A 14,283-nucleotide genomic window follows, 5' to 3' on the forward strand; every position below is an offset into this window, starting at 1 on the left:
TAAAACATATATGCCTCTGCCCATATACACATACAAAACAGCAACTTTTTCTAAGAAAACCTTTCAGTTAACAACTATGTAAGTGCTCATAAGTACACTAAGCTGAGGAGCAGGGCTCTGTCTCAGTTGGGACATAACGCCAGAAAGAAAATTATGATCATATTATCTACAAAACAGAAACAAGTGATCAGTGGGAGGGGGTGTGTTTGAGAGTCAACCCTCCCTCCCTCTCCACCTTAGTGGATTTTGGAGTAAGTTTTTGGTGTGAAACCACTTGAAATACGAAAAACGCTCTTAAAAGCATGTTTGCCTTATTCAGTTTTGAAAATGTGAATTGAATTTTATTTTTAAAATTAAACATTTGGATTTGAAATTCAAATTAGTGAGAGGCTTTAGTGATCACCAAAGTTCTTGATACTATTAATGAAATATTGTTCATCCCAAAAAATGTTTTGCTACGTGTCGTGTTTACACTTTCGCCTTCTTGATATTTCGGAGGTTCTGTTACTAAAATGATGAAGGATATTTCCCTTCACGAAATTTTACAGGCTTGCCATAGTGACAACCATTAGCATCCGTAAATTGCTGTGGGAGCTTTAAATAACATGAAACTAGTTTTGTTTGAAAAATTACATATTCTCATATTTCCGGGTTTTGGTGGGTTTCCAGCAGATATTTTTTTAAATTTAATTCGTGTAAAATCATACACATTTATGCCTTGAATATGTTCCATGAGTCAAATTTCAAATGATTTTGCCATCGCTAGAGTTACAGTTAACTTGATGATTAAAACTTGACTAAAGTTTGGAAAGAGCTTCAATTTCTAATTGTGACTGTGACTGTTTTAAGTTCATTTTAATACATTTAATTGTTAAATTACATTCAATTTGATTTCTAATTTTCCATCTATTAGAGCAAACTGCAAATATTTCAAATGTTATCGTTCAAAATCAACACTTCTCTTGGTTTTTGATTCAAATTTAAAAAAATAAGACTCAGTAACTCAACAGAGAGAGAGAGAGAATAAAATGAAATTTTGAACTACAAATATTTGGGTACTGATCTGATTACTATTTGATTTAGGGCATAACAAAAGGTTTATTTATATTTTACTATTCTTGTACAAGAACCTCATCAACCTGCTTGATAAAATTGTGTCGTTTTCGTTCAATCTATCATTTCATAATTGTTTCAATAATGAAGTAAAAATGTTGAAATTTGATGAATTATTTGATTTTTTTTTTCAAAATATTTGATTTCATATTACAAACATTGCAAGGCTTCAGGCTTTTTTTTAAGAAAAGTACTGATCTACAAATTGTGACTTTTAATTGTTGTGACTGCACATAGAACCTATTAAACTGCCAAAGTCTCAATTTCAAAAGAAATTCTTAATTTTATGCAGTTATTCTATTATTTTGCTGGATAAAAGAAAAACAAAATGATGTGGTTGAACCGTCTTAAGCCATCCCAATTTTTGTAAAAATATCCACTTTTTTGCGTCGTTCGTCTCCCCTGAGCAATTTTCTGGATACGACACTGAAAATTATATGAAATATTACATGTAGGTCTATTATTTGATTTTATAAAAATAGTTAACTGAGAGATTATTGATCTATTGAACATAATTTGTAAGCAACCTTATACAGAAAACCAAGCTGTAGTAGGATAGACGGTCACTAATTTTGTGAGATATTTCATCCTGCTGCTCCAACAGTTCACGCTGAGCATTAGTGCGATACCTAAATTACTTTATTGAACCTAAGAATTCACCTCGCTCGTGCTGTGTATCACGGGCGAGGTTTACTTGGTAGTGTTGTACTTTTACAACGGCGTGAATGGCACGTCATAAATTCTACTCTCACTTGTCCACCTCTATGTAATTAATAGACGACCTAAAACCCTTCAAAATGCATCAAAAGTTCCACGTCATAGGCGAGAAATGCATAAATTGAGTCCTCGCTACACGCGCAAGCGCACCCCCCATCTGCTCTGCACCGTAGCTCAGCTACTAGTGCGAGGAATTTAAAGGGATCAGTCTTTATGAACACACTTTCGCTACTGCGGTGGTCGTGCGGCGACCGCACTAAATCTATTTATGCGTCTGTTTGCAAACCAAACGCCGCGAAGAGAAGAAAATAAATGGCGCATGTTGTGAAGCGATTTCATTTCCCCTTCGCTTCGGCACGACCGACATCTGTCGTTTCCGAGCACTTCATCCACACGCGGAGGCATCAACACACGAACGGACGAACGAATAGAGTTATCAGCCGATATTTATTTTGATTTTTTTGCTCTTTGAAGCACAACTTTCAACATGATATTGTGACGAATCTACAAGAGATACACTTTTGCTCTCAAAGACACTTTGGTAGCTAACAAGTTAATGCATATTTTGTAGAAGAATTTTTTTAACATTAATTACGATAATTTTAATAAAATTCATAAAAATGCTTCGAAAAATGCTGATTTTTCCGTCACTTTTTGCAAACTTTTCGTAATTTGAGCCTTTGAATCATTTTCTACAAAAATTACGTCCAAGAAACTCAGATAGATTAGATCATAAGCTTTCGATTCATGCGCTGAGATTAAATGTATGACGCATAGTTAATTAGATATGTGGTTCCAAAGATGAACAAGTTGAAAATCGTAAAATCGTGAATAACTCACTTAGCAGTGATTTGCGACCCTATGTTCCATGGGCACTTTTTCATATCTCATGGAGACCTATCTACCCTCCAATTATTAAAAAAAACATGGAACCAAACACCCTGTATATATATATATATATATATATATATATATATATATATATATATATATATATATATATATATATATATATATATATATATATATATATATATATATATATATATATATATATATATATATATATATATATATATATATATAGATATATATATATATATATATATATATATATATATATATATATATATATATATATATATATATATATATTTATATATATATATATATATATATATATATATATAATAGCATTGCGTATATAAAACTGACATGCATCAAATGATTACCCTATATGCGCATATAATGCTGTTACCGTGCCGCATTATCGTGCTTACTGGTTACTTGGGTATAGATAACCTCAATCAACAATTGGACTTTTGAATTCATCTCTTCTAGAATTTAGAAAGAAAAAACCTCTAAAACGACATACGGCCCTCAGAAATAACGTTTCCGTTAAACTTTAATATAAATATATCAGAACGAAGTAATCATTTTGAAATTATTCAAAATTATATATTTTGTTGACATACAGATGTATCTAAAAAGATACAAAAAAGACATTGATACTGTTTTCAGTTCGGATAATTTACGGACACCCTGTAGGTTAAAGAGATTCTAACTAAAAATCACTGCAATCTTGTTTCAATATTTATATTAGGTGAAGATACAATCAAGATATATCTTAAAATTTTGGATTGAATTATATTATTATTTATAAACTGACATCCTCAATCAGTTCAGGTCAACTCAATCGGACGAATAACTACATAATCAAGAAGTATTTATAACAATGACCTTATCAAAAGGATTTCGAATACGTTTCAGTCACCCAAGACCACAACTCAACTTTCAATAATAAATTTTATTGTTTCTCTTTATAATTCTTTCCCTGCGGAAAAATATTCCCGCCAATCATCGTTTAACATCCTAATAATACAGTAATCAACCAACATCTTGTATTACCTTTTTATTTCCTTAAACCTTCTATACGTGCCGGCTATGTTTTGTCTAATCGATCTAACCGATGATGCGACGTATTCCCTTTCAGTTCGTTCTCTTCTCACAGATGTAGTATATTCCGCTTAGCTTTATAATTCGTCAATTTCCGTAACTTTGCTCTCGGTGCAGTTACTACTTACTTTGTGCACGGGGCCATCGGGTTGTTTTTTGCCCCGACAGCACGGCCTAACCTCAATGGATAACCTACAGAAGTACCGTAACGTAATAAGGTGTGTCCTTTTCTTGTTCCTGTGAAACGAGCTATGCCCGTTCCTTCAAAATAGTACTGCGTTTTAACTGTTTTTATTGTTTTATTGTTTTCTGCTTTTTTAATTTGAAGATGTATGTTGTTATCTTTCTATTGTTTTTGCAGTGGTTTTAAGAAATACCAGAAATGGATGAAACCAAAACAAACAAATACATAAGAACAGCATTTCGTCCTACTTTTGTAATAATAATCTAGTACTGCTTTTTGGGTGTGTAGTATTAAGAGTGTATCTATTGAAGGGTAATTTCATCATTGGATAATTTAGCGTGTGTTTTTTTTTTGTTCGTTTTAAAATACGTAACAGTTTGCGGTTTTTGCGCACTTAGGTAGAAAAGTCCGTATCCGATAATTTGTTAGTTTTAGCCTTCGGCACGGGTCACGAATGTATAGGCGCTTTACTTTACTCCGTAGAAAAATAAATACTTAATGCGCAGGCTTTACGCTACTTGTTACTTGTCTCATTGTGTATTTTCTGTTGTTAGGTTTCATGTTCATATTTAACTAATTAAATAATTATCTACAACTGCGATTTTTTCTTTGTTAGTTTTATATTGTTGTCCAATATTTTCCTTTTATGGTTAAATATTCTCTGTATTTACATTTTAACATTACTTTTTTACGTTTTAATATGCACACTTTTTTCCGTTGGCAAACAACCGTTACGGCTTCAAGACACTCACTTCGCTTGTACGTTACGATTCCGTTCTCAGTTTTTAATGCTGGGAGGACATCATGCTACTACAATTTTACACTTTAATTCATGTAATTGTAGTAGATGTAAGTTAAGAGTTAGAAGAGCACCTTTTATTTTATTTTTGGCGATTTGGGATGGGTTTTAACAAATGAAGATGATTAAAAAAACATACGACCCGCAGAGCGACCGGAAACATACCTTTTTATATAAATTCGAAAGAAAAATAGGTAGCTAATACGCCAAACGATCCTCAGTCTTTGTCCAAAGCAGTCTAATTAGGATATTCGATGATGACATAATAATGATGAAGCCATGCACAATGATAAAGCATTTTGCACTGTTAAGTAATGTAACCAAAAAATTTGAATATTCTATGTGTTCGAAAGCGTGAGTATCTTAAAGCTATTTTCTCGCGAAAGAAAAGTAAGATAAATAATAAGGATCAGAAAAGTTAAAAGCAATGATAGGGGTAAACTATTGTGCAAATTGTTGCAACTGAGCTACACGTGAAAGATTTTTCTAATGTACGTTTACTAAATTTGATCAGGGGATTTTTTTAGAAATTGCCACTCTGATTGTTTACACGGACCTTTCACGGAAAGGCCCGGAACTGGTGACAATTTAACCATCCACCTTATACTTCGGCTTTGCCATGCTTTTTAACGATGAACCATTGAAAAGCGATGCGATCGTGATAAGATGATTTTCTTGTTTTTATTGCGATGATGGAATTAGAGTTTGGACAGATTAGATTCGTCCGGTTAGACTTAGAAGAAAAACAAAGTGTTCATACAGTTACCGCCATTTGTTTGTAATTATGCAAATTGTCGAAAATCGAAACGGAACGGACATATCCCAGTTAATTATTCTTTTGGCGCTTTTTTGGCTAAGCAATATTTTACTCTCAATTGTTCCAAGTTCCTTATCACAATCGATGTTCGTCAATTTGCATTACTACAAGCAAGTGGGCACTTTATTTTGGTGATCACTGTTGTAGACAATATAAGAGAGCGGCAGAAAATTAAAAGCAGCAGATACTGATACTCATCATAAAGAAAGTAAGAAAGCAACAGTAGCATATAAAGAAGACCCGAAGAAACTACTACGCTGCTAGAAACACTCGAATAATTTAGCTTTCACTTTTTTCTGATTCGATCGATTACCAGTGTGCGTAGCACGTGACGATTTTCTTCAGTGTGGGATGTTTCAGTTGTAATATCAAATCGCCCTGCTTCGGAAATGTTTTTTTTTTGTAGAAATGAAAAGCAAAACTCTAAGCTCTAACTGGCAGTTAACTTATTGCGAATTTATCAGAAATGCAAATAAATTGATAGTTTTAGAGAAGAAGAACAACGTAAAGAATCAATTTAAGAATTTTGAATGAAAAAGGTTGGTGAAAGAAATCAAATACAATCTATCATAATCTAATCTACAAATTATCGACCATCGTGTGCCGCTGGAATGTGTCTGTAACTTTTGTGTGTTGTGTATGCTAAGTGTGTGCAAATTGCTGGTAATTGGTTATTCTTATGCAAAGCAATCAAACTAAACACTAAATTTGTTCCTATTAAAATCTATTACTCTCGGGTTAGAAATTTGTATTCTATTTTATTTCTACTCTCGGTTTTGTAAGTACTTTTTGATGATACTGATTCTGGTTGTTTTGTGGTAGAAAATACGTTCCGAATAAGAGCGATTTGAATGCTTACAATCTTATATATTGGATAGAAAATTAGAATAACTAATTGGTTCACTTACAGTCAGGTAAATGTGTCGTAACTTTCACGTACACACAAAAAGTATAAATGAAAACGTGCTCCGATCGCCATAAAACGATGATGAAGAATTTAAAAAATATTTTTTTTTACCACAATCACGTTAAGTGATAAATACCATGCGTGTATGTGTGATTCATGTGCTCTTTTTTCTTACAGGAGTCCTCCCTTGCGTCCAAACAGTAGCGAACTGATCGTACCGTACACACTTTGTCCTAACGAGCGACTCTGCTCCGGAACTGGTGCTACCGGAGCGGCGGCCGCCTCGTTCTTGCTATTATTGCTCTTCGACTTATTGCTACCACCTACCGTACCGAGATCGGGTCGCACACCGGCGGGCCTACTCGACCCGTTGACCGTTCCGAGGTCGGGCCGCTGGGATCCGTTAGCACCGTTCAGAAGATTTCGTCGGCTCTTTTGTCGCTGCATCTGCTTGAGGCGGGCTGCCGTGGCCGGCGTAGGCGTTCCATCCGCCGACTTGTGCTCCGTCGTTGTTACCTTCTTGGCTAAAACAGTTGGTTTTACGACGGCAGCACCGCTTATCGACGAAGTTCCGCTATCACTGTCCGCATAGGCTCCCGATGCCACCGACGATGATCCGGAGGCATCGCTAGATCCTGAAGAGGCATTCCTATCGTGCGACAGGCCTCTGCTGAGGACAGCCTTGATCGTTTCCTTATCGATCAAAAGACCACCCTCTCCATGCGGATGCTGCTGGTGTTGGTGGTGGGGTTGCTTCATGCGGCCATCATGCAGGTGCTTCAAACTAGTCAACTGTGCCATCGGACTCGACGTGCGACCTCGAACCGTCGATGTGTACAGCGCGGAGGAACTGTGCAGAGCCAGAGGACTAATCCCGTGCCCAGCGTGGGGCATGAAATTATCCACTCCCATGCTCTCAACCTTTTCCATGATTTTGATCGAACGCAGTGCCTTCTTCTCCAGTCGCGATAGGGCCAGCTTGTTGCGCGCCGTCAGCCGAGATGGACGTTCCATTTCGCTAGACGATGACGCAACGGCGAACTTTTTACGAAGGATATCGGCCCCGGAAGCAAGCAGTCCTGACAGCAGCGGCGGTTCTGGTGACATTGAACGTGTTGGGGAACCCTCTGTTGATTAAACAAAAATATATAAAAAAAAAATTCTGTAAACTCCGAAGCTGCTGATTTAAAACGAAATCGTTAAAGTACCTATTTCATAGTGAAAAATAACATGTACCGCCGTGCGGGGTGACATTGGGCCTAGGGGGTGACTTTGACCGCCCTTTTCGGTGCACCCCAAGGCTAGTACGGGAGTCAACAAACTAATCCATGATCATACAGTGGCTATTTATAACGTATTCTTGAAGCTTGCCACATTGTTTTCATTATTATAGTTTTAGTTTGCTGTAAAAATCTTGGGCCAAAGTCACCCTTATGGACCAATGTCACCCCGCACGACGGTAATCGATTTATGATAGTCTCGTCGCGTACAGGCCTCGGGAAATTTGCCCTTTTCTTTTATTTTCTCATAAATAATTAGATTAAGGTGAAGATGAATCGAAGCCAAACCTCAAATTTTCAAGAGCACGAATCTGGAGAACCGAAAAGCCGTTCAGGCTAAAAACTTAATCGATTGGTCACCAGCTGATAGGGACCAATCGATTAAGTTTTCAGCTTAAACGGGTGTTCGGTTCTCCAGATCCGTGCTCTTGAAAATTTGAAGTTTGGCTTCGTTTAATCTTCACCTTAATAAAGCATAAGATCAAAGATAGCACTCTACTTTATAACATACACTGTAATAAATCTGGGACGATATTTTATCAGCAATTTCATATAAATCAAACTCCTCGTTAGGCTCATACATCTTAAATGCATTCCGATACTTGTTATTCATATTCCAGTTCGAAATCAACAGCGCTCATAAAAATATGAAAGACTTAAGCTCACGCTTAAGTGATATGCCCATAATATGTGCGATACTAGCTTCGCATATACATTTCACGAACCGGCTTGTTTGTGTCTTTTATATGCAGGCGTGTCATATTGAATAAATCATTTCGGCTCTTGTTATTTAGTAGAGTGAGTGAGAAATAAAAGCAAAGTTGCCTTGCTGAACCCGGAATTTTAAAATGTAGCTTTCAAAGCAACAATTTCAGAGTTTACCTTATCCTTTAAATGGTGAGTAACCATTATATATTACCAAAACTATATGGAATGATTATTTCTATTATATTATTATATTTTAGTGGCCTAGCACATAAGTCTTTCTATATGGTTTGACTTCATTGAAAAACTATTGGAAGGACGATTAAACCACATTTTCAGCGTAAGTATGAGGTATCGTACTATAATTAAGTGATTCAAGATGTTTTCTTTTTCTGTTTCAGCTGAATTATCTTCTTTTTTAGCAGACCATCTCAAAAAATCCAACAACTTAAGATCATCACTTTTTCCGGTAGAGCAATACCAAACCTAAATGAAAATAAAAAGTTTTGAAAAAAATGATTATTTTTTCCGTATTTTATTTTAATAATTAAAATCACCATTAAAAATAATAATGAAATGCATCTACATCGCATATAAAACAAGTTACTTATGTCCATTGATTTTCATTTTAGACGCATATGAAGACGATATGCGCAGCCCACTTGTAAACAGAACATGCATTTCAAATAATAATGCCATGCTTGACCGAAGTGCAAGTTATATGTATTGCATATAGTTCAAGACTATGATTTCCTCCCTATGATAAGATTCATATGAAATTCCAATAGTGCAAAAGTATATGTCTCTCATATGACTATGACAAGAATAGTTGGCTCAGTGTAGATATTTAGCAGCCATATTGGATTACGTTTTTCGCTACCAGCTTCGCATGTGTACCAAAGTTGTGTTTAATTGAAACTATATTCTGAGACGGTCAAAGTTTTCTTCGTGTTCGCTATTCAGTGTATTCACTGTTTTAGAGAAAAAGATATATAAGCGGAACATTTCAAGAGGACAAACTAAAGTAATCATCAAGTGCCCCATTGGAACGGAAATGAATTTAAAATGCTGAAACTGGTGAGTTTGTTCCAGTTAGAGAGCTTAAGTTAATCGTCCTTTTTTTTTTCAATTTGCAATTTAATGGACATTGCGTATCTGCATGGATTTAATTTGTAAATCTTTTACTATTTAATCGTCAAAAAACTGTCGGCTTAAGCCCCTATTTCAGTTTAATTGTGATACACGTAGCAATTTTTTCGTTTGTCACAATTACTAAAAATCGTCTTTGAATAGTTCAACATTTAAAATGTCGGCATCTGATAGACAACTTTTTAAATTGAGGCTACATATATCGCATCACTTACCAAGGTGAATCCTGATCATGTAGCTTTTGAACCCTCCCACTAACCAAACTCCTTCCTGTGAAAGCCATGGAGATGTTAAGTGTTACCAAGCATTTAGCCTCATCGATCCAAGGAGTGGGTTCGATTCCCGCTTCAGTCCGGAAAAGTTTTCGGTAGGAATGTGTTTCGATTGTGCGACTGGGCGTTGCTAGTCCGTTGTCCAGTGTGGTGCTTCTTTTAAAAGATATAATCGTTCACTGAAACCATTAACGTGTAGTTGTCTTTCAAAAAAAAAAAAAAAAAAAAAAAACGTCAAATTGATAAACTTTCCTATTATGGAAATGAGGGTCCATATGGACAACAATATTTCAAATGTACAGTCAACTTTCGTTCGTTGCACTAAACCTGTAGCCCCCTTAGTGAAAGACTGTTACTAATCGGGTTGAGTTTCGAGCTGTCAAATAACATAGAACAAAAGAAAAACAGAGCTACCAACATTGATAAATTGCGTCTTATGTCAGAAAACGACGACGTTTGCCTTCGTTTTAGGTGGGCTATAGCTCAACTAACGGGAGCCCACTTAAAGATAGTGCAACGAAAGAAAATCGACTGTATATTGAACTGGAAAAATCCAATTTCAATTGCGTAATATGAAGTGGAAACGTAGAACTTGTTGCCAGGCTTCCGGAAGCGTAAATTGATCCAGGACACCATAGCGAAAAAGCGAAGTGAATGAATCTCAGCTACTAAAGGGTCCATTACTAGCAATGAAACCCTAGTTGTAGAAGACGTATGTACGCTTTTGAACTAGACTATTTTGCCACATGTGACTTAACTCACATAAATTGGTGTGCTTCTCATTTTTAATTAACCTCATAACTGCTCTAAATAAAGTTTGCTGGAATAAAAGTTGTTAGAAATGGACTAGATTTATCGAAATCGTTAAAAAGTTTTGATTGTAAATCAATAATTATTCGATTGGTAATCAATAACAGCAATAATAATAATACGCTCTACAATAAGGACGTGTGAGTGCTCTAATAAGCTCTATCCTAAACATAACGTAGATTAGCTTGCGGTGTTTGGATTTTTATCGGAATAAGCCGATCGAACTATATTCGGAGAGGGTAACAGTTCGTGGCACATCGCAATCGGAGAGCCCAACGAATGTCGATATTCACTCTCTCGTTTGGTACATGGCGAGACAGCGATCAAGAGCAGCAACTCTCACAAACTACAACGGTATCGAGCCATTCGGGTGATGTGTGTTTTCGATAAAGTTGGTAAAAACTTTCAGATTTTCTGGTAATGTAGTCCAGTCTAGTACACGACACTGAAGACGGCCTTACAGTTGAGGTCGAAATACGCATATTTATCTGTCAAAGGATACAAACTCTAGTGGAATTAAATGGTACAGTACTAAATTCGTTTTTTTATCTACTTAGGGGTGATGGGGGCATTATGGGCCACCTAAGGAAAACGTCATGGAATGCTATGAAAAACAGCAAAAACTATCGTTTAAATGCAAGTAACTTGTACTATAACATGTTATCTTCCAAGTTATGACGATAATAATTGTTAAAATCAACTTGCAAATTATTTAAGGAACGTTTTTGAAAACCATGTTTTTCTGCGTGTACACCAACCATATGGGGCATTATGAGCCACCCAACGGGGCAGTATGAGCCACCGAATTCAATCGTGTGATTTTTATTTAAAACAATATAGAGAAGAGCATATGATAACCAGCACATTATTGGAAAGGAAAATTTATCAGCTTTGCTTTGAATTAATAATTTTAGCGGCTTATTTTTGATAGATACATAACACATTGTAAACCGACCACGTTATTATTATTATTATCTTTATTAAAGAGACTTTCAGCTCAGATCGTGGCTGGTTCGTCTCTGGAAGAAAAAGGGAGAGGGCTTCGCAATGAGGGGCCCCCCTATCATACAGTTTCATAGTTTAGTTACAATTACAAAGGATATTCTTATAAAATCGATATACAACACATTAACACAAAATCGTAGCTTAGTTGATCCGTATGATGAATGGTGTGGATATTTTATGTTGGTTCTGTGTTTTGGGGCTCAAATGGCCCGGTGTAACCCGCCATCTTTGATGAATGAAATTAGTGCTGTTTCTCTGGCTGGGTCGTTCGCAAGGATGTCTCTTATGTTGTTTGATATATCATAGCGATCTCGTATTCCCTGGTAGAATGGACAGTTGACTAGTAGGTGTTCCACCGTCATGGTTATGTTGCATGTTGAACATATCCTGCGAAAAGGCCCCGTGGATCCCATATTGTGCGTAGCGTGAGTATGTCCAACTCGTAGGCGAGAAAGTATCAGTTGATCGTGGCGATTGGTAGTGTCGGTCCATTGTGTAATTTTTCCCTTAATTTTGCGTATGAAGGGTTGTCTCACATTGGCCCATTCTTGAGCCCATGCTACGCGGATTGTAGACTTTAACCAGTGTTTCAGATCCGCACCTGGTGTCAACCTGGTAAACATGCGACCGGTTCGTCCTATGGCAGCGAGGTGATCTGCTTCTACATTGCCTTGGATACCACAGTGGCCGGGTACCCAAAGGAAAACGGTTCTTGCGGGACAGTCCTTCTGAATAGCTTGAATCCATGGGTGCTGGGTTGTTGGAGAGTTGATCGTAGATAGGACGCTTGCTGAATCGGAGATTACGCAAATTGGTTTGGATGCTGGTGTTGTAATGGCCAACAGTATTGCAGCAGCCTCAGCAGAAAACACTGAGCACTGATTGGGGAGCTGGAAAAAGTGGCTGCTGTCCGTATCGGTAACACCAAAACCGGTTCTCCCCCTGGTCTTGGAACCATCAGTGTAGCGGAGTTGGTGAGTATAATATTTTCTAGCTAACAATTCGGTGACATGTGAGCGCATAGCAATGGAGTTATCTCCTGCACGGAAGCGATTCGCGATGGAAAGATCAACATGTAGGTTTGCAGCGTCCCACCTTCTGGCTCCAACCCAGTGGACCTGCTCAACCGGGGGGAGTTCTAAATGGGCCAGATTTGCGAGGGCTCTATTCGCCTCTCTGAGGAGAAAGACCTCGTGGTCTCCCGTGGTTTTTTCGAGGTAGCCGATTGTTCGGCAGCACAAAGTCTCCACCATTTGGTACCGAAAAGGAAGCACACCTAGTTCTACGCAAGCTGCATCTGCTGGTGTGGATGGGAGCAAACTTGAAATAATTCTTATGCTTTGGTTGTACGTAGGGCCAAGTTGAGATAAAATGAGGGAATCTTCTGCTAGGCAGAACAGCTCAATACCGTAAAGTAGTCGACTATTTACGATTGCTTTAGATACTTTAAGGAGGGTTCCTCGATTACTACTACGGTGTGGTTTTGAAAGAGTGCGGAGAATGTTCAGTCTGGTTTGGCAATTCTTTTTGGTATCGCGCAAGTGGTCCTCAAATCTCAGCTCGCGGTCCAATCGTATTCCAAGTATAACAACAGTTTTCTTCATTGGGATTGGAGACCCGTTTGTCTTCACAGGCGATGATAGCATTCGATGACGATAGCGGCAGATGTGGGATATTACACTTTTTTCAGCGGACAGCTTAAAACCAGAGTGGAAAGCCCATCTAGCAACTGCAGTGACTGCAGCCTGGAGTTTCCGTCGGATAAACTTAAGAGTACGACCCACAACGAGCAAGACAATATCGTCCGCATATACAAATATGTATATCTCTTTTGGGAGAGAATCAAAAACGCTATTCATCAAAACTAGAAAGATAGTCACTGCAATTACGGATCCTTGTGGGACCCCGGTTTCTTCCTTCCGAGTTGAAGAGGAGTGGTTTCCAATGATCACTTGGAATGTCCTGTCGCTTAAAAAGTTTTTCAGGAAATGGAGAATGTGGCCACTTAAGCCCCATTCGGACAATTGATTGATGGCTTTTGGAGTCCAGGCGCGATTATACGCTTTTGCCAGATCTAAGGAAGCGATATCGACATGAAGCTCTTTGTTCATGGCATCCTGGAGAACATCTCCCAGCCCAGTGAAGTACGTTCCTGTTCCGTGACCTGGTCGAAACGCATGTTGACGATGGTCAAGAAGCTGGTTATCCTCCAAGAATCGACTCAGTCGGCGGTTTACCATTCGCTCAAGAATTTTACTAGCACAGCAGGTGAGTGAGATCGGCCGGAAATCACTTGGTGATTTAGTAACTTTTCCTACCTTGGGGATTGGGACCACCAGGCTATGGGTCCAACTCTTGGGAAGAGTGTTCTCGGCCCACGTTTTGTTTAGAAGCTCAAGAAAAGTAGCTTTTGAGTTAATGGATAGGTTTTGAAACATCGGGTAACCGAGCTCATCTGGGCCAGCTGACTTGCCCTTACTGCGACGTAGAGCGAAGTTCAGTTCTTCCAGGCGGAATGGGGAGTTAATAGGGAGAGGAACAGCAGTGTCTTCTGGAATAGCTATGTTTT

At 37.7% G+C, this 14,283-nt stretch overlaps 1 protein-coding gene across 14 annotated transcripts in view; it reads right to left on the reverse strand.

Moving 5' to 3' along the window:
- Positions 1-3,622: 3,622 nt before the first annotated feature.
- LOC5565300 (trafficking kinesin-binding protein milt) overlaps positions 3,623-14,283 on the reverse strand; it is a 312,518-nt gene continuing 301,857 nt past the window's right edge. For all 14 annotated transcript variants that reach the window (XM_021846826.1, XM_021846824.1, XM_021846822.1 and 11 more), the window contains one exon: positions 3,623-7,620. In XM_021846826.1, coding sequence (XP_021702518.1) covers positions 6,665-7,620 — 956 coding nt within the window. In that variant the 3' untranslated portion in view covers positions 3,623-6,664. The remainder of the gene's footprint in view (positions 7,621-14,283) is intronic.

The sequence above is a fragment of the Aedes aegypti genome, chromosome 2, assembly GCF_002204515.2.
Source record: "Aedes aegypti strain LVP_AGWG chromosome 2, AaegL5.0 Primary Assembly, whole genome shotgun sequence".
Classification (NCBI taxonomy): Eukaryota; Metazoa; Arthropoda; class Insecta; order Diptera; family Culicidae; genus Aedes; species Aedes aegypti.